General features: G+C 43.0%; 1 protein-coding gene across 3 annotated transcripts; it reads right to left on the bottom strand.

Annotated features, from left to right (window-relative positions):
* Nucleotides 1-706: 706 nt before the first annotated feature.
* APMAP (adipocyte plasma membrane associated protein) lies at nt 707-18,763 on the bottom strand. 3 transcript variants are annotated; one of them, XR_013637061.1, is made up of 10 exons: nt 18,567-18,763; nt 15,480-15,596; nt 12,385-12,500; nt 11,352-11,444; nt 7,909-8,025; nt 5,026-5,200; nt 4,155-4,289; nt 3,258-3,450; nt 2,260-2,606; nt 707-912 (listed from the first exon to the last, which is right to left on the bottom strand). XR_013637061.1 is itself a non-coding variant. In XM_078858342.1 (10 exons), the coding sequence occupies exons 1-9, from the start codon at nt 18,677-18,679 to the stop codon at nt 2,397-2,399; spliced, it is 1,269 nt and encodes a 422-aa protein (XP_078714468.1). In that variant the 5' UTR covers nt 18,680-18,763; the 3' UTR covers nt 710-912; nt 2,368-2,396. The 3 variants fall into 3 exon arrangements, 2 of the variants coding, with proteins under 2 accessions (XP_078714468.1, XP_078714467.1); XM_078858342.1 differs by having other exon boundaries at nt 710-912; nt 2,368-2,606; XM_078858341.1 differs by lacking the exon at nt 707-912 and having other exon boundaries at nt 1,877-2,606.

Below are 18,763 nucleotides of genomic sequence, written 5' to 3'. Positions count from 1 at the left end.
ATTAAAACCTGGTTTAGTGAATACGAAACTCTGATCCAAGGCTTAGGCTGCTTCCTCGTCGGTGCTGCTATCGAACTCGGGGCCGTCGGGCACGGGGTGGTCGTAGAATGCGGCGGGCAGGTTGGTCTTGATGAACACGAGCTTCTCCTCCACAATCGTGGGCGCCAGTGAGTTCCTTAGCTTGGAATGGATGAAGCCCATCGTTGAGAAGTGCGGTTCTGCATTTAGAACCAATTAAACCGGATTTCTCCCAATCTCAGATGATCGGGTTTAATATAAAAAGACAATTAAACCCGATTGTAAAAAACCCGACTGTGCCACCCTTGGATTCAGGGTCGTGGATTGATTTATGAATGGATCATAGATACCATTGTGACCTCTAGGGTATTGCATAGGTTACATTAACCCATGACATACCCTGTACTCGTTCTCTGCGATATTGATGTTGTCTTTGTTGTTGTGTGCCCAGACTTCCCTTGTAAAATTAGCGGGGCAACTGACTGAAAAGGATGATCTGAGTAAAAAAAACTCTAGGATGGATTAAAACAAATATTAATTGTACATACGATTCTACATATGTAGATATCATGAGCCAAAATAATATACGATCGGTAAAAATGTACACTCATATTGGACACGAACGCATTAGAAGACAAGTAATATTTTCAACGATTCTTTAATCTTTCAGCCAAATGTAAATAGCGAAAAAATGCTTCAAACGATGTGAACAATTTTCCATACGCATTTGGCAAATAATAGTTTTTTAATACACTGGGTGTGAATCCATAATTTTTCTAGGGTATAGTAGTAATTGCAATAGTTTATACAGGATACTTTAAATGCAGATGTAGGTTTATCCCATGTACTCGACGACTTTCCGTTGGAGAACTTGACCTCCCTGGTCAACATCTCCTGTTGAAACAACAAAGCACATTAATACGTGTTACGTGGTGGCTGTTTTAATAGGGTACATTTTACCGAGAACATTACACGGTATTTTACTGGTTGATAAACGCTATGGTGACTCGCAAAAACTGACTGAATTCGCTGCTCGTGTTCACACTACGGAGTTCTCGATATTTATCCCCTGGCGCAAACGGGGCAAGAGTTCATGTCAATAAACGAATACGTTTTGTCAGCTGACAAAGATTCAGTGCTTGCGCAGTGAGGGCAAAAAACTCATAGTGATCATAAATCACCCTTCATTTTAAACGTTATTTTCATTGATAATGAAATTATAGCAACTCCTAAACCGCTAGGTTGAATACTACATATTTATTCACTAAAGTTGCACTACCATAGGATTCTGATCAAATCACAATCCCAGCTGATTTGAAATGTTAGCAAAGATGGATTCTGCGCTCAAAGGTGCGGCCCTAACATTCCACTCCTGTAAGTTGTGGTTAATGAATCACCACGTTTGGTATATGGCATTATGTCACGACAGTCTCATTATAACACTGTAAGGTTCCACATCACTTACATTGGAGGCAGTTTTTCAGGAAACACAATGTTACGTATCATAGTGTACAAGGTATATTTAAAATGACTTTTTTTCCCCTTTAGTTTTGTTCCATGAAATATGTAGTCATGTTTTTTTTCTTCCATTTTCCACCGATTCCCTAAGAACATGCCGATACTTGCTGTTTTGTATCACACACTATGTAATCTAGATTAGAAGTTTTCGTGACTGCAGGGATCCATACTCTTTGGTTCTTTTGGTAAAGCCACCACGTAGGTATAAAATGAAATAAATTAAATCACGACGTTTCGATCGCAACACAAGCAATCATCCGGTGGGAAAACCACAGCAAAACATTTTCTTGCTGTGGTTTTCCCACCTGATGATGATTGCTTGTGTTGCGATCGAAACGTCGTGATTTAACTTATTATATTTTACACCTACGTGACTTTACCAAAAGAACCAAAGAGTACACTATGTAATCATAATGGTCACTAAGATCTGTACTGTACAAAATCTGTACCGTCGCAGGACGCCCATGAGAGAGCCTAACAGCTCATTGGGCCCTTCCTGCTGAAATAAATACAATGTAATGACCAGCAATATTTTTAAAATAAACTAATTATTCAGATGAAAGAAAAATGAGCAGCACACCTTATTTTTTAAGTGTAGACTATATATTTTTTACGTGCCATCTTTCGTGCAATGACACAAACAACCTACAAATTTCATGAACGGACGAATGAACACTGCCTCACAAGTTTCATGAGAGAAATTCGTTGTTTTGCAGGATATACCATCTGCGAAACGGACCATAGCTCCTTAATATCCTGGCATTGCGCGAGTGGCACAAGTACAGAATGTACAAATGACTTCTTCTTCACAATACAAGCTTGCTTGTTCACTCGTGTTTTTCAGGTGCAGCTCTAAGTTCCTAGATCTTGCTGAGCTGGAGGCGCGAGATGAATGGGGCGTGGTAGGAGCCCAGGTAGAGCCATCCATCGTGCTCATGGGCCTCGCTGACGGAGGGCACCATCGTTCCCGCGGGGTCATGGAGGCTGCGCCGCACTGTGCCGTCTGGGCCCAGCTCCAGCAGCAGGCCGTGCCGTGGCACAAACTGCATCATCACCTCCTGGCTCAGGACCTGTGCGCTCCGCAAGGGACGTGGGCGCAGGAGGACACAGAACATGCTGACCACTTCTAGATTTGAAGCTTTCGTGACTGCAAGGATTCATACTCTTTGGGTTTTTTTCGGTAAAGTCACGTAGGTAAAAAATTTTTTACCAACTAAGTTAAATCACGACGTTTCGGGTGCAACAGAGCAGTCTGCATCAGCAGTAGGCCATGCTTTCCCACCTGATGACAGACGCTTGTGTTGCGCCCGAAACGTCGTGATTTAATTTAGTTGTTTTCATTTATTTTATTTTATTTTTTACCATGCTGACCACTGTACAGTGCCTGTGGCAACAGCCCATGCTGGCAGCATTTGGAATTCACCGACAACGCTCATTGGCAATTCTGAGGTTATGTGCAATTAATATTCACGTACCAAAAAAGCATATGTTAATTTATTGTTCACAATTCATGCAAATTATATGCTGACGATACATAGACTAATGGAGTCAACAAAATTGTACAAGAGAGACAGAAAACATAGAAACAATACAAACGAGATGGTAAATAACGAAAAAATAAGATTCCTCGATTCAAATCAGGACTCTGAATCAAATTGCATAATTCGCAGTAAATGTCTGATTATTCATCGAAACAAGTTGACAATATGCATTATCCACACCTTGAAGAGGAGCGACTTAAGCCAAGGCCGCGGTGCAAGGAAGTCTACGAAAGAAAAACCAGGGTTGGGCCGCACCCCAGCCATGGCCAGCCAGTATCCGCCGGTGCCGCTTGCACGAATGTTGTCTGGGAATCCAGGAAGGTTGTCTGCGAAGATCTCGCTTGCGCCCGCCAGCTGTCCTGACAGACGATACCTGTGGGACAGGTGGAGAGGGTTCACAATCGCTGAAGAAGCCAGAGGTGCAGAAGAAGCAAGTTGCAGAAACGTTGTGTGGTCACTGCGTGAGCAGGTCATGTCTGTGGCAGCTGAAACACAACCGTCGTTGGGAATTATTAACAGGTGGTATACAGTGCATGCTAAATTAGGTGCCTTGAGGCAGAAAATATATTCAAGACTTGTGCTCAATGGCAGTTGTGTGTTTTAAGCGAGAGTGTTTATGCTTTACAGCAGCTTTATTCAACTGGCAGACCAGGAGTCAAAGGTTTGGGGATAGCCCATCGAGAGTTATAGAGATGCTGATTACCGAGATGAAAAAAAGATACAATATAACAAGAGATAGAGATGAGGAAGCTGTTTCCACGCCACGTAAAGTCATAATGAATGGCTGTGTGACATGTGACGCCACGTGGCTCTCCAGAGCACGCTCATGGTTGTTGAATGTCTTTCGCACCGTGCGTAGCAAACTGTGCTAATCGGAGGTGCTGTTGATGTTACATGCAAATATGACAATGATTAACAATGCCCTAACCCTCTATGATCCTGAGCTAAGTCAGTTTTAGTTGTCTTCGTTTTGGCTCGACTCGGCAAACAACCAGTGGAAAACCCACATGTACCATAAGGGCCCCCATGCTGGCGCGGCTCTGACGTGCCAGTAAGAAAGAGGTCTACAGGGCTTACTTGAGCACCCTTGCCATGGTTGTTTCAGCGACGAGCAGCGCGTCCTCGTTAGGTGTGAGCTGCACGCCATTGGGGAATCGCAGCCCGTCCATGAGGAGCCGTAGGGAGTCCTGGACCATGTTGTACTCGAACAGACTGCACCACAGCACACACCAGCTGTCACGTGGGCTCCAGCTGTAACAGCCTGAGCAACAGTGCAATTGTTACCAGCAAACACATTGAAAAGCCGTTGTTAGGCTGTCATCAGCTAAGTGTGACTTGTTAAACAGAAGCCAATTTATGTTGAGAGGCAAGATCCCCCGACGAATAACCTGAGGACTCTTTAGCTGTTCAGAGTACAGCTGGGGTATATGATTATATATGCAACTACTCAATGACTCTCTTGATTGCCAGTTCAATTACTCGACTAATCAGAACATGTAAATAGATGGGAAAAGTCGCAACTCTGGACGAGTTTGGTGCTATGATTGGCATCATCAGCTGAACACTCCCAAGCGTGGTTTAAGGAGGATTCCTGTACTCATGCTTCATCTGAATAAGGATGGTTATAAAATAACATGTTTAGTTGAATAATCTACATGACTGCCTATGTATATATACACAAAAATATCACCCAAAACCTCTGAAAATACAAATACAAAATCCCTATATTTAAAAACTACACGAAAGTTTAAAATGTGTATTTTTTTCTAAATCCCATGTCATGCATGCAATGCTCGAATAATGTGAAGAGAGAGAATTAAAAAATTGGACAGCACATTTCAAAATAGTAAACAAAAAATGCCAACCTGGATGCCTGGACAATCTCACACATTACACTTCCCACAGCCTTCTTCCCTCTGCGCTAAAGCCACTCCATCGCAGGCCTCACCGCCCATCAGCAGTGGCCTCCATCACCAGGTAGCGGTTGTTTCTCCGCTGCCACTTGCTGCTCGAGTCTGTGAAGTAAATCCTGGTGCCGTCGCTGGTCACCGTCAGGTCATTGATGAAGCCCATAGGATGGCCCTCCACCGGCTCTTGGGATGACACCAGGGTCAAGACTTTGCCTGTCCATCATACCAGCAAGCAGCACACAAGGCGAATCATGCACGACAATCCCATTCAACTATCGCAAGCGTAAGAACTTTAGCGATTGGACCGAAGCATCATTGCATGCCCAATCACAACCTCAACATTCTTAATTGAATTGTGGTAGAGTGAGGAAAACACTGATCGAGTTTTGTCCATGACTTGATGAATAGCAACTTATAAGTCCATGTTCAGATTAGTTAGCCAAGCAATGGTTTCAGCCGATGTGCTGTCGATTGCTTCAATGTCGCTGTGGAATGTTCGGAGTTCATAGTGGTTCATAGTGGGTCGAAGGTCTAATTGGTGTTTGCGCTATCGCATGGCAAGCTTTCGTTTACTTCCAAATTGCAAAGGTAGTGAGCGTGTCTGCTGTGAGTTGGCAAGGAAGATTCAATCCCAGAGGTTATTTACTGGGATTGGTAATCAGGTGCTCTTTCAGGATATTGGTGTTCACCCAAATCTATCACAATTGCTCTGAGGGATGCAAAAGCCACATTTTTAAAGCCTTTGGTTGTGCTCAAGAATAATTTGTGTGACTTTTGTCAGTAATTCAATAGATTCCATATATCATGTGGAAGGACAGAATTGAATTGACTTGGATATCAATGCATTGGTATGAAGAATCGTGTTATAATTCGGCCAAATTCGTTAAATTATATCCTGACAAATGTCGTAAGGCCAGTTGTTGTTTTTATGCTAATTATACATTTCCTACACATTTGTGAACAACGTTTAGGTGCATGACGTAAAAAAAAACATTTTATTTGAGATGTGTAATGTTGTAATTACGACGAATAAACTTCTTTATGAGGCACACGTTGTTTATTGTCTTTCACTACAGGGTCCCAAGCATGAAGGGTATATCGGTCCCTACACCCTATACCTAGGCATTATGGCCTCCGAACTATACGGGACCTAACTCTGGTAACCCGTTCTCTATCGTCCTCCGGCTGGGACCTAGGGGAGGCTAACCGACTCCTGGTCCGTGGGTCCTGACCACTGGCCTCTCTGAGCTCCAGCCCTTAGAAGGGCTGTAGAGCTTGGGGTCCAGGGTCCTATTCTCCAGCCCGGTCTTCTGTCTTCAGCGTGTAGATATATACCCGTTCGTGGCTCCGCCCTGGCCACGCCTTCCTTCTGGAACACTCTGGGCCATCCTGGAAGGTGACATCATTCCCCCGGTTCCCCACCCGGGGGCCTGGGGAATGTGGCCTAGGATCCGTTAACCGGGATCCACCGTTGGCCTCTCTCTGGCCCATGGCATTTGCCCTGGCGAGGTAACGCCTCTGCACTCTGTTGACGGTAAGTGGAACTGCAGGGCTGTTGAATTGTGAGTGACAATCACTCTTACAGATGTATGGAAAATAATAGGTTCATTGTCATTACAAACACTCAATGATGTTGTGTGCAACAGTGGTTATGAAAAAATTCATGATGTAAATACAATTGGAAAAGACCCTTCAATGATTTAGGGTCCTTAATGTCAGCTTGCAAGCTTTATATAATGAATCATGTCAGACTTCATTATGTCAAGCTGATACCAGGCTGCAGTTTATATTTAGCTACTTTCATCATGTAGCACGACTCACTGCAGTACTCATGCCGTATTTTTATCTGTTCGGTGCCAATTTCGTGAGATGTGCCTGCAAGCACCTGTACTGCCTTTAAGCGTTAACGTCAACAAAACAGGGTTACACAAAGAGAAGGTCAAAGATAACACTAACACTGCATTTCCCTCGGGTAACAAAACATTTTTCCTTTTTTTGGCAAATGGACCTCACAAACTATTAAATGGGTAAGAAACAAATGTATACATGCTCTGTTAAACATGCCGATGCTATACAGTATGGTATAAAAATAACAAGGTTCACCCATTCTGCTCTAAAGTGCAATTATAATCCCCTAAACCTCCTTTGCCATTGTGGTTTTATGAATGCACACGCTTTTAGGGTTCCAATTTCATCTATAAAAAAAATACATAAACTGTACAGAGAGAAATGGCATTGTTTAGCTACGGAGTAATGTGCATATATATTTTACAAGTGTATGGTACATGGGGGAATGTTTATAGTCTTGAAATTCTGACGAATTTATATGTGCTTAAACTTGGTGTAAGTAAATAATAAAGTCCATCAACCAATTGGCATCAGCATTATTTTAAGCAGGAAAGTTCTGGACGAGATTCGACCTCCTAGGTCTCATCGGCAAAGTTGTGTTGCCAGATGTGAATGGCCAAAGCACTCCATCGTTCAAGCTACAAGGCTCCCCAGCGCAAAAACGTATTATGCACCATCTCGGGGGACCATGATGACGATTATTATGCTTTTATATCCAGGAAAGACTCAGCTTCTCATAAATCTTTTCAGCAAGGTCCTCCCAAGTTTTCGTGGGACAGGGCAATGATCACTGTCGATTCTAATCGAACAATTTGATTAAGGACCATGGAATAGCAATCAGCATGGAATTTCTGTACAAATCATGGATACCTTTGACTCCTTTAAAAATGTCACGATACCTTTCATAAGTGACTTTGCTAATAATAATAATGCTGCATATGGGAGGCACATTATAAATGATATTTTTCAGGCAAACAAAAAAGGTACGATTTGGAGTGGTTCATGAGTTGATTGCAACAGTGCAGGTGGCTTCCTGCTAACTGCCCGAGTCTCGGTAAAGACGTTTGGCTCACCGGTGACGGGATCGACTTCGAAGAGACCGAGGTACGCGTCGGCTATCAGCAGTGTTCCGTTCGGACTGACACGTATTCCCAACGGCCGCCCGCACGTGGGCTCCAGCTCCGGGCGCCCTGCATTACGCGCACACGATGGATCCCGCGCAATTCGCAGTGAGCAAGTGCAAGCACGTGCAGTGCGAAGCATGAGCACGAGGGAATTGCTTACTTGGCAAAAAAGTCCCAAACCGAGGAGGAAATACAGGCAGCCCCCGCTTAGCGCTCAGGATGCTTCCTGGAGAAGGGAGCGCCAATTGAATTGGTGTTAAAAGCGGTCATGGTTCCATTGTATACATGGGGATGCATTCCTGACAGCGTCTTTCCTGTGAGCAATATACGAGGGCTTCGTTGGGGTGTCGGTAAGAGCTAAAATCACCCAGAAATGTCTGACAGTCCCGCGTGTAACGTCACTCCACATGAGGCCCACCCCCCCTCATTAATATTTATGAGTGGGTGGATTTTTACACAAATGCAGAGGAAGGTCGTGCTAAATTAAATAATTTATTGCACAAAGTCGCTTCAAATATAACGTTTCTTTACAGAAAGTGACGGTAAAAAATAAATCTATGCAGCACAGTGCTACATCCGTGCGTGACATCACTGCAAAAGAGGACCCCCCCCCTTCATTAATATTCATGTCCGCGTGGAAATTTACACTAACGCACAAGAAGGTCGCGCACTCCACAAGCCGCACCCCTCCCCTCATTAATAATCCTGAGCGGGTGACGTCACTCCACATACCGCACCCCTCCCCAATAACCATGAGGGGGTGACGTCACTCCACATACCGCACCCCTCCCCAATAACCATGAGGGGGTGACGTCACTCCACATGCCGCACCCCTCCCCTCATTAATAATCCTAAGCGGGTGACGTCACTCCACATGCCGCACCCCTCCACAATAATCATTAGCGGGTGACGGCACTCCACATGGGGCAACCCCCCCTCATTAATAATCACGAGCTGAACAATTTTTCTATTGAATATTTAAGATTTACTGCAATATACACCCGTCCTAGGACGGGCAAAAAAGCAAGTAAAGCTAATAATAATACAGGCGGTAAACATTGTTTTTGGACATGGATGACGTCGGCGGCGCAGAGTTCAAAGTTCATTTATTAGGTATAGCCCTGCGAGCCATTCGGCTCTTGAATCGGGTGCAACCGCAACAAACAAAAACATGAACAAGAAAACATCTTAAAGTGACTATGTGCAAACAGACAATCCAAGAAAAGACAGCAAAATATTGCAGAAAAAATCACCGTACACCAACCCTGTGCAAATATCCCAGTGGGATGCAAGTCAAACAACAACAACCACAAAACAACTTAGATTAAGGCCATCAGTCTAACTCTGTACTACAACAAGCAAACATGGCCAAACCAAAAAACTTTTCGAAAATCACCAAAAAAAGCCATAAAAGCAGTGAAACAGTGGTCATAGGAACTGTGACCGAATTTTCACAATAAACGACATAAACAACATGTACTACCAAACTCTGCAGCCATAGCTGGCTGCATGAGTCACTCCACAACAGTAGGAGCATCAGTCGGAGTATCAACATTTTTCAATGCACCTTTAAAATCAGCACACCAAATCAAAACACAGATCATACAGAGAATCACTCACGGAGGCCCCCATCCGCTGCCCAGCTCCCCCCCCACCCCCCGGGCCGACCACCTTTGTCTTCCCAATGCAATGCCTCAACACTTTTCTGGCTCCCAGCTTTCCGTCAGCCCCCAGCAACGACCAGGCATACCACAACTCCTCCGAAACACTCGCGCCCATTCTGTTGTCACTAAAATTACACCACCACTTGTAATAATCCCGTTCTTCATCTGAAACCAATATATGCACAATTGTAGAATTGCTGTGAAGCGCCTTGAAAAAGACGCAATATAAATTTTCGACCAGATAGCATTATTTCATAAATAACAAATCATAATGTAGGATCATATCAGTATTATGTCCTGTAAACACGAGTGCATTCGACTGTACTCGTTACAAGGCATCGGTGGATCAAGACGTTGTAGTAGTCTGGGTCATTCTCAGAAAAGAGCTCCAGGTCCTCTGTGATCTTAGTGATGCCCTCAGTCTAAATTTCTGTGGTTCATTTTAGGTGGAGCCTTAAGACTCTATCCCGGTCTCATGAGTTCTCACCTGGCTGAACAAATCGTTTTTTTTATGTAATCGCAACCACAAATCGCGATAATGGAATTGCGGGGGGATGGGGGCATACCGATTGGCTCAGAGCGTACGTCGCTCTCATTTGGCCAAGAGAACGATGGGTTCGGGTACATTTCCACGGTCAGCGCTGCTGCATGTTCTCACTCGTAAAGCACTTTGTAGATTTGATTTGATTTTCATTTTACGTTGTAAAAATGCACTCCAGGACAATGAGCGCTCGAATGCATCAGCATTATATGGGGTCACGCTAAGTGAAGTCGGCCTGTGAAAGATCCCCATGTGCAGCCTACAGAGGGTACTGTTAGCAGGTACTCATGAGGGGTCAGCAGAGTACACGAAGTGGTGATGTGGCCAGAATGCCTGACCGCCTTTATCATTCCAGTTATGATGTTCACACACTGCACCATGGACTCATTTGGGGGCTGAGTTAACATATTAGAGGTCCAACCAAATATAAACAAAACACTGTTCTGTGTGTCTCCCCATATAAATAAAATGTTTTAGTCCATGGCCTTTTGGCATTCCAGCCCAATATCAGAATCTTTATTTATCCAATATAAAAAACAAGTGCAATAAACTCTGGACAGGTTTGCAAATGTGAACCCCTCTCTAATCGAACAAGCAAAATGCACCCGTGTGTGGCAGCTTGCACACAGGAAGCAGGTGCAGGAAGTATGGCTTGCACCAGAGGTTGTCTCTGGAATTTATAGATAAAAATGTGATAAAGTATTTAAAAACATAAATATACACTAAATTACCCGACCATAGTACTTTGAGACACACGTTTTTAAAAGGTAGCTTGTGGTAGGATTATACTGTAATTATATAAAATCTTAAATTTGAAGGGAAAAAAGGAAAAAAACAAGTTTTTTTAAACTTATTATCTAATTTACTTTTTAAGTTGTTTTACTTATTGTCTTATTTACTACTTACTTTTCTCTTTTCTTATGCTATTCGTTGGATGCGGTTGTACTTTATTTTGCACACAGTTGCTATTTGTTTTTCTCAGTCGGTGTTAGCTGCTGATGGCGTAACGGGTTTCTTTTTTCATTCCTGTTGCTCTGTGCCCCCCCCCCCCCGTATCGTTCCCGTTCTGTTGTAATAATGCACCGATGCCTACTATATTGAGGGCGATATTGCCACATAAAATAAAGATTGGTTGATTGATTGATTTGAGTAATTTTGGCACACAAATGGATAAAAAAAATCATTACCACATGGTGGCTTTCCAAATCTTGCCAGTGTGGATATTTCTCCTTTTTCAATTTTTAAAATTCGTCCATCAGCCGTTCCAGTATAAAGCACATCTGAAAGATAGGATACAAACAATGCAAAATCTAAATCTCAGTTTCAATTGAAAGATCAGCAGCAAATGCAATGCATTGGTCAAATATTGAATTGAAAAGTTTTTACAACACTCATTTAAAGTACAGGGTGGTCTTCAATCATAAACCATGGAATATTATCGCCGGATAAATTCTGTTTGCTCAACATAATACACGAGTCTGAACCTGCTGATGAAATATAAACATTCTCCATTCAGCCATATTAGAACTTTGCAGCTAATGAATAGCAGACCAGAATACATTCTACGTGGGCCCTATATTTTATGAAGGATCTATGTTTTCTTTTCCAATGTAGGTGATTTCCTGCCACAGCTGTTATACACAGTGGGAAAATACAACTGCTCACAGATTTCACTGAATATTACTGATTGCAAGAATTATGGGAAAATCTAGCATCGGTTTCACTCTCTTTCATTGATAACAGTAACTGGTGAGAAAATACAAAACCACTCTCAATCATTCTACAACCAGCTCTTTGTCTGATAATGGAACCATCTGTTGACTTCCAACTGTAAAACTGTGTGCCATTGTTAACACTGTGTGGCGGTTTGCAATTCTGAAATGCTTTCCGCACTTGTGGTCACGTCAGGTTGACTGGATAATTAAATTAATCTCAAGTTGACGGTAAGTTTTTCCATTGCCCATATCACGTGGTCAGTCACTTTAAATGCACATTAATCAACGACGCTGAATACACACAACCCTGACATGGCCACTGTAGAAAACTAAGCAAACTTCTAATACATATTAATTATGCAGATGAACCGTGACATTCCGTGGATATCACAGTGACGTGTGGTCGTCTAAATGTTTTACTGCAAGTCAATGTTATTGCACATGGTCCAATATTTTAATCTAAATGAAACACTGTGGCATACTTATAGGGATTTGTTCAATTCACCTCCCAACGTAACAATGGACTCTGGGCCCATGAGCTGACCCTGGAACAGCCGTTCTACTCCACGTAGCTTCTCGTTTGGCTGCAGCAGTCCCGTCAATGGGGGCGGCTCTGCATAGCTGCCGGAGCGTGGCCACAGAGCAATCGCAGAGCATGGCAGGGAGATAATAAGCAGTTTTAGGTTCATGGGCAACCGAACAAACGTGTTCATTTTGCACAACACAGCATGCCAGCGCATTCTTGGTAACATGACTCCGGTATAATTTATCATCCAAAAATGTGTTCTGGATTAAATCAAGAATTTCTCATAAGGGCCAAAAATAAAAAATAAATTCTCCTATCACATCTGCTCATCATCACAAATGAGGAGTTGTATCAAGGTGAATGACAGAGGAATGATAAACGTTATTTAAATTTCAGCAAATATTCATTTATTTTTAATTTTCTAAATCTTAATTTTATCATGATGCTCATTACTAGTACAATAGAGCGGAGCAGTGATGCAATAGTCAGCCACCCTACCCTCTGAACCCATTCCCTTGAGTTCAGTTCCCAGTCATGGATAGCATCACTGGTGAGTGATCTCTAAATTGGTCCCCCCCCCCCCTTAACCACTAATCCACACTGAACACCAGCGCATGGTCAAAGAATCCCTATGATCAATTGGCATGGGGAAGCCTTTATTCATCAGTTTATTTATTAGTTATATAAACTATAACTAATAAAATATCTAAATAGTAGACCTAAATATAGTGGTCGCTACAGAACATTAGACATACAGCAAATGGAAATGTTAAAAGGCAACACCCACGAGGTAAAAATAGTCGATAAAAATTCTGTTGAACACAATAAAACTACTATATCGGCATGTATCTAGTTCCAAATGTTCTCAAAGAAACATGTTGTTCTGATTTAATTACTAGATCTGTGGCAACAGCGCATTAACACAATTCATATGTTTAATTTACCACCCACAAACAGCTCATTTACACAACTTTCATACCAATGATTGACTCTGGTGACATATAACAATCAGCTCCAAGGACAACCTGTGAGAGATTTGATCTATTTTTCTATTCAGTCTCAAGATTTGTATGTTACAACCTTGCTCTGTTCATCACGGTCATCTGAACAGCCGTAGCCAGACATTTTCACAGCTGGTGCAAGGTGCTACCCCAGTCATCCCGTCAACCCGTCCTTGCTACAGCACTCGATCTCAATATCCGTTCGGGTATTTTCCCACTTTGTGATCGAAAAAATAGTTTTGCATTTTTTGTTGAAAAGGCATACGTATACCAAAGTGTTACCAACTCGGTTCACATGTTTGCTCAGTTCACAAACATTTGAAATCTGAGATGTGCTTGACAGTTCAAGAGCCATAGTCCATAACGAAACATAAAACAAACATCCTGTCAATGTCTGCGCACATGGATTGACAGTGCATTTGAACCTAAATGTGGGGCCGTCCATAAATGACGTCACGCGATTTGGGACAATTTTTGACCCCCCCCCCCTCGTCGTCACAGGGCGTCACAAAAAGTCAGACCCCCCCTCAAATATGATGTCACAAAGCTCTGCCCCCCCCCCAAAACCATAAAACATGCTTCAAATTGCTGTAAATTATTGTCATTGTAGTGCATATTTAATGTGGCGCTGCACTCTGATGTAGGAGAAAACATTTATTAAAAAGTCTATTTAATTAAGTAGAACGCGCTGTCTATATTTATTTAAAGTTGCGCATTTTGATGTGATGTCACATTTCTCAACCCCCCCCCCCGCGTCACACATCGTCACAAATGTATGACCCCCCCAGGTGCGTGACGTCATTTATGGACGGCCCCTCTATCATAACCATTTCTGGGTAGTTTCTGTGCAATTTGAATCACTTTTTGGTAGCCATGAATTTAAATGTTTGCCGATACATAAATCAGGAAACTATAGCAACAGAACATAGAACATTGACCTGAGGTTGTAGAAACCGGGCAGCTCAGACGGGCTAATGTTATATGAGTAAACATAACCTTTTGCAACTTACTTGTGTGAACTATATATATACCCTTTTTCGACTGTACAACCGCGGCACACCAAGGCTGTAACCGACCCAGCCGGGTGCAGCTCAGGTGACACATTGTTTTTCCACTGCAGAAGCAAAGCTGTGCCACTGATGTCACATGTAATGAACGGGTAAAGGCGCATGTAGATGACTTGACACTTTGTCCTCACAGTATACTGACTGAAGTCACAAAATGAATGCATCAATCGCCACGCTCATGGCCCTGCTTGTCTCTGAACCAGATGCAGATGTCTCAAGAGGCCAGTACAGCAAACATTTCGCTCTCTTGGTTTTAACCATCTCGGTTTTGCGCCAAACGTATTGGGGTACAATTTAACACGTAGGCTTACGCGACCAAAAAAAACTGTATTATGTTATTCATTGAGGTACAGTTTGCCGATCGCACCCCCTTTAGCTTGAACATTCGCAGTTGACCACGAAATTCCTGTACGCATCGTAACTGTACTGCTCGCGATGATGCTGCTGCAGAAGAACACCCGCGCCATCTTGTCTCCATCTTGTATGCCCAGCCTCCAGTGAGGCACATTAATTTTGAACACTACATTTGATTTTTTGCAGTCTATGCATTTACCATACACGTTACATAAAAAAAAAAGACTTCCTGTTTAATGTTTGGGTTGATATACGATAACATAAAACCAAACCATAGTTTTCCCATATGTCTTTGAGTTTGTGGATATTTTCCAGAACATAACCCCCGTGATGGGCAAGGGTTTGCTATGTATCATGGGTTTGTTCTCGCTCAGCATGGGAAATAGCCAGTGTAAGATCATCGATGTATTGAGGGCCCCTCTGTTGGCACAGCTCGGATGTACAAGTGGAAAAGGGGTACAATCGGTACAACAATTGTATATAATTACTAATCTTTCATATTATTTCTGAAATATATTGATTGTTTTGCTGTTGTTAGTTGCTGCATTGTGCTACATTGAGTAAAATGGAATCTATGTGCGATAAACATATCTACAAACACAGTATTTCCATAGGCAATATGCGTAGAATGCGATACATCACCAGTACATACCTGTAGGGCTGCGGATTGATGGGCGAGTCAACAAAAAGGCACAAGATAGCCAGAGGAATCAGCAAAAGAAGAAGCATGATCCCAATGCTAACACGAAATGCACGGCCACTTACTGATCTGCGCACACGGGAACAAACACACACAAAAACAAGATGTGAAAATTCACAATGTATTTAAATAACTATTGGCAGCTTTTGAGTTAGCAAAGATGGAAATAAAATTAATGACAATGATTGATAATAAAGGAGACAATCTATTGTTTAGCAACATAGGAAGCCTGCAAATGGGCTTTAATTTTTTTTACCACATTTCGAGATAGGTGCATATTTTTCCACCACCTGCAATGGAAGTGCAGTGGAATGCATTGTTAATGGCAAGGGAACAAGTATGAAGCACTTAGCTCATTCTACATTAACGTCTCAGTTACAGGACGCTATAGAATGCATAAGATTAAAGTTATGTACATCTTAGGTGGATTTTTGCCAATAGATTTAGCAAACACAAACTAGTAGAGAAGACGTTGCCCTGCAACAGAACATACAAGACAGTAATCATTTCCACTCTTCTCACAATCCTGTACTCTGAGCACTAAAATCTAATTTTTTGTGTGATAAAATGCCCAGATAATATGCATTGCAATGTTTATTTATATTCGCTAGGATTTACATAATATTCTGGCTAAAGAATGACATTGACAGAAGCACAAATTGAGCATTTTTAAATTAACCGTGGTCAGTCTTCTGCATTCGTTACTCCCACCCTATTCGGTGTCGCTGTCCATTATTAAACGTCTTCCACCATTTCAATGGCAAAGGTCCGCAGCCACGAACAACGGAGTTATTGTTAGGGTGGAGAGAAGCCCAGCCAGCAGCCAGCCAGGAAATTCTATGTACAGTATAGATCATTGTAAATAGTAATATGATGAAAATGCACATCATGACTTGTTCAAGAGCAGCACCTTCAACTTAAATTATGTAACCGTAACCACCCTTGTGCTGATAAAAAAAAACTCATGAAAGTATAATGCATTACTGTATATGGAAATGTTACCGTGAAGTTAAAAACGAATTCACGGCCATGAATGAGATGAGATGAGGAAACTTGCAGCATTGTATAAAGTAGTTCATTATGTGGCACATTTAAATTCAGTAGAGAACAATTGAAATATTAAACAATTATTCAGAACAATGGATATATTCTCCAGTGCTGGGCCATTGTATGAGAAAGAAACCGGTTTAAGTTTTTAGTGTTATTGCACTTAAGTTGACAAAAAAACCTTGTGTTCAATGTGTACTTTGCACCCACGGCTTTCAAAAAGTAAACTACTGTACTGCAAACGTGCCCTGCTCTCTGTAATAAGCTGTTAGTGTGCATTTGATGTTGTGTTAATGTACAGTATACATACGTGTAGAGTTCTTTGTAGATAGCCAACCCATTTCTGATAACCTTCTTCTTACAGGCGATTGAATATTGTGACAGTAGTGATGGCTCCACATCTTACACAAGAGCGTCACATTATGTAAATAAGTGCATTTGAGATTGGTGGGAGACGTGTAAATATTTGCTTTGAAATAAATCGTTGTTTTCTTTAGACTATAATTGTTCTCGAATGTTTCAATGCCCGATATGTTTAATGCTGTCCTCGGTGTTTCGGTAAAACGGTACTGTTTCATAGTTATCCCCCACTGGAAACTTACGTGAGATGAACACAACATCAACACGCTACAGCCACAACAGGGGCCGTCCATAAATGACGTCACACGGCGTCACGAAGAGTCAACCCCCCTCAAATATGACGTCACAAAGCTCTGCCCCCCCCCCCCAAAAAAAATAAAACATGCTTCAAATCGCTTTAAACTATTGTCATTGTAGTGCGTATTTAATGTGTCGCTGCACTCTGATGTTGTAGGAGAAAACATTTATAAAAAGTATATTTAATTAAGTAGAACGTGTTGTCTATATTTATTTAAAGTTGCGCATTTTGATGTGACGTCACATTTCTCAAACCTCCCCCCCTCGTCACACATCGTCACAACTGTCTGACCACCCCCCCTCCATGCGTGACGTCATTTATGGACGGCCCCACAGTACATACTACAAGCGTCTAGGACGAATCACAAAGGTCGACCCAAAGCATCGTGCACTGGCGCAGTCATGCAGCAAGCCGAATGTCATGCTCACATTCACACGAATGAGCTCGCATTACAACAGCAACAATAATGCATTGGTGTCCTTTCTCTGCAACTCCTATTAGCACGGTTGGCTACGTACGGTGCAAAAGAAGTTCACCATACGCGTACATTTCACATCTTTAAATCACTCTCAAACGCGCATGCATGGACACCACAAGTGGCCCAAATATGAAATATGCTAAAAGGTACCGACGCTATTCGGGTCCCGTTATAGAACAGGCTGCACCACACACAGAGAGAGAGAGAAGAGACGTCTCTACACGATGCTTGCACGTGTCAGTGCGTTCGATACGTGCACTCAACGCGTGCCACGATTCGCATAACGCTCCTCCACGTGAACAACGCGTGAACATCGACAACAACGCAATGCGGGCACCACAAGCCCCCAGCCAGCCGGAGTTCGATTCCCGCACAGGGCACAACATCAGCGGCGGACACTTCTAAGAAAAAAAACTACAAATCAAAAAACACTCCTCGGGCCACCGCTAGGTCGACTCAGCCTTAAACATCGTCGCTTGGGTAAGAGACGAAGGGCATCCCCCGCTCCGAACATTGGGCACTTGGCGCCACAAGCAACAAGCACGTTCGCAAGCAAAGGAGGTGGCGATCTGCCTCTTGCGTGCGTGTGTGTAAGTGTATGGTGTGTGTGTCATGTGTGTGGTGTGTGTGTGGTGTGTGCGTACGTGTGGTGTGTGTATGTGTGGTGTGCGTGATGTGTGTGTGTGTGTGCAAGGTGCTCGCTAACAGCACTTGCCCCTACAGTCTGTCCAGGCTATACGGGGGATCTTTATCTTTGTGTGTATGTATGTGTGTGCCCCCCGAACGTTTGTATCGCGAGTGCTCGTAAAAGCCCCCCTCCCTCCCCCCAGAACGTGTGGCCCTGCGAGCCACTTGCCCGGCCGTGAGTCCGTGGGCCCCATGAGCAGGAGGAGGAGGCTCCTCCTGCTCGTCCGTCACGACTTGCAGCTCGGGCGTTCGTCGCCGGCGCAGATCCGTTGGTGGCTCCATCTTCGTCTTCCTCTGACTCCCCTTGCTCTCGCTCTCTCGCTCGCTCTCTCGTTCTGCGCGCCGCCTGCAGGAAGGATTAGGGGG

This window comes from Lampetra fluviatilis, chromosome 7 (assembly GCF_964198595.1).
Source record: "Lampetra fluviatilis chromosome 7, kcLamFluv1.1, whole genome shotgun sequence".
NCBI classification, from domain to species: Eukaryota; Metazoa; Chordata; class Hyperoartia; order Petromyzontiformes; family Petromyzontidae; genus Lampetra; species Lampetra fluviatilis.
The sequence above is the reverse complement of the archived record's forward strand: the minus strand, read 5'-3'. Positions and strand labels throughout refer to the sequence as shown.

Coding starts and splice junctions, on each gene's coding strand:
- APMAP (XM_078858342.1), bottom strand. CDS start 18,679: ATGGAGCCACCAACGGATCTGCGCCGGCGACGAACGCCCGAGCTGCAA. Junction 4,290..5,025: donor GAGGCCACTGCTGATGGGCG/GTGAGGCCTGCG, acceptor GCTGTGGTGCAG/TCTGTTCGAGTACAACATGG. Junction 2,607..3,257: donor TTAAGTCGCTCCTCTTCAAG/GTGTGGATAATG, acceptor CGGAGCGCACAG/GTCCTGAGCCAGGAGGTGAT.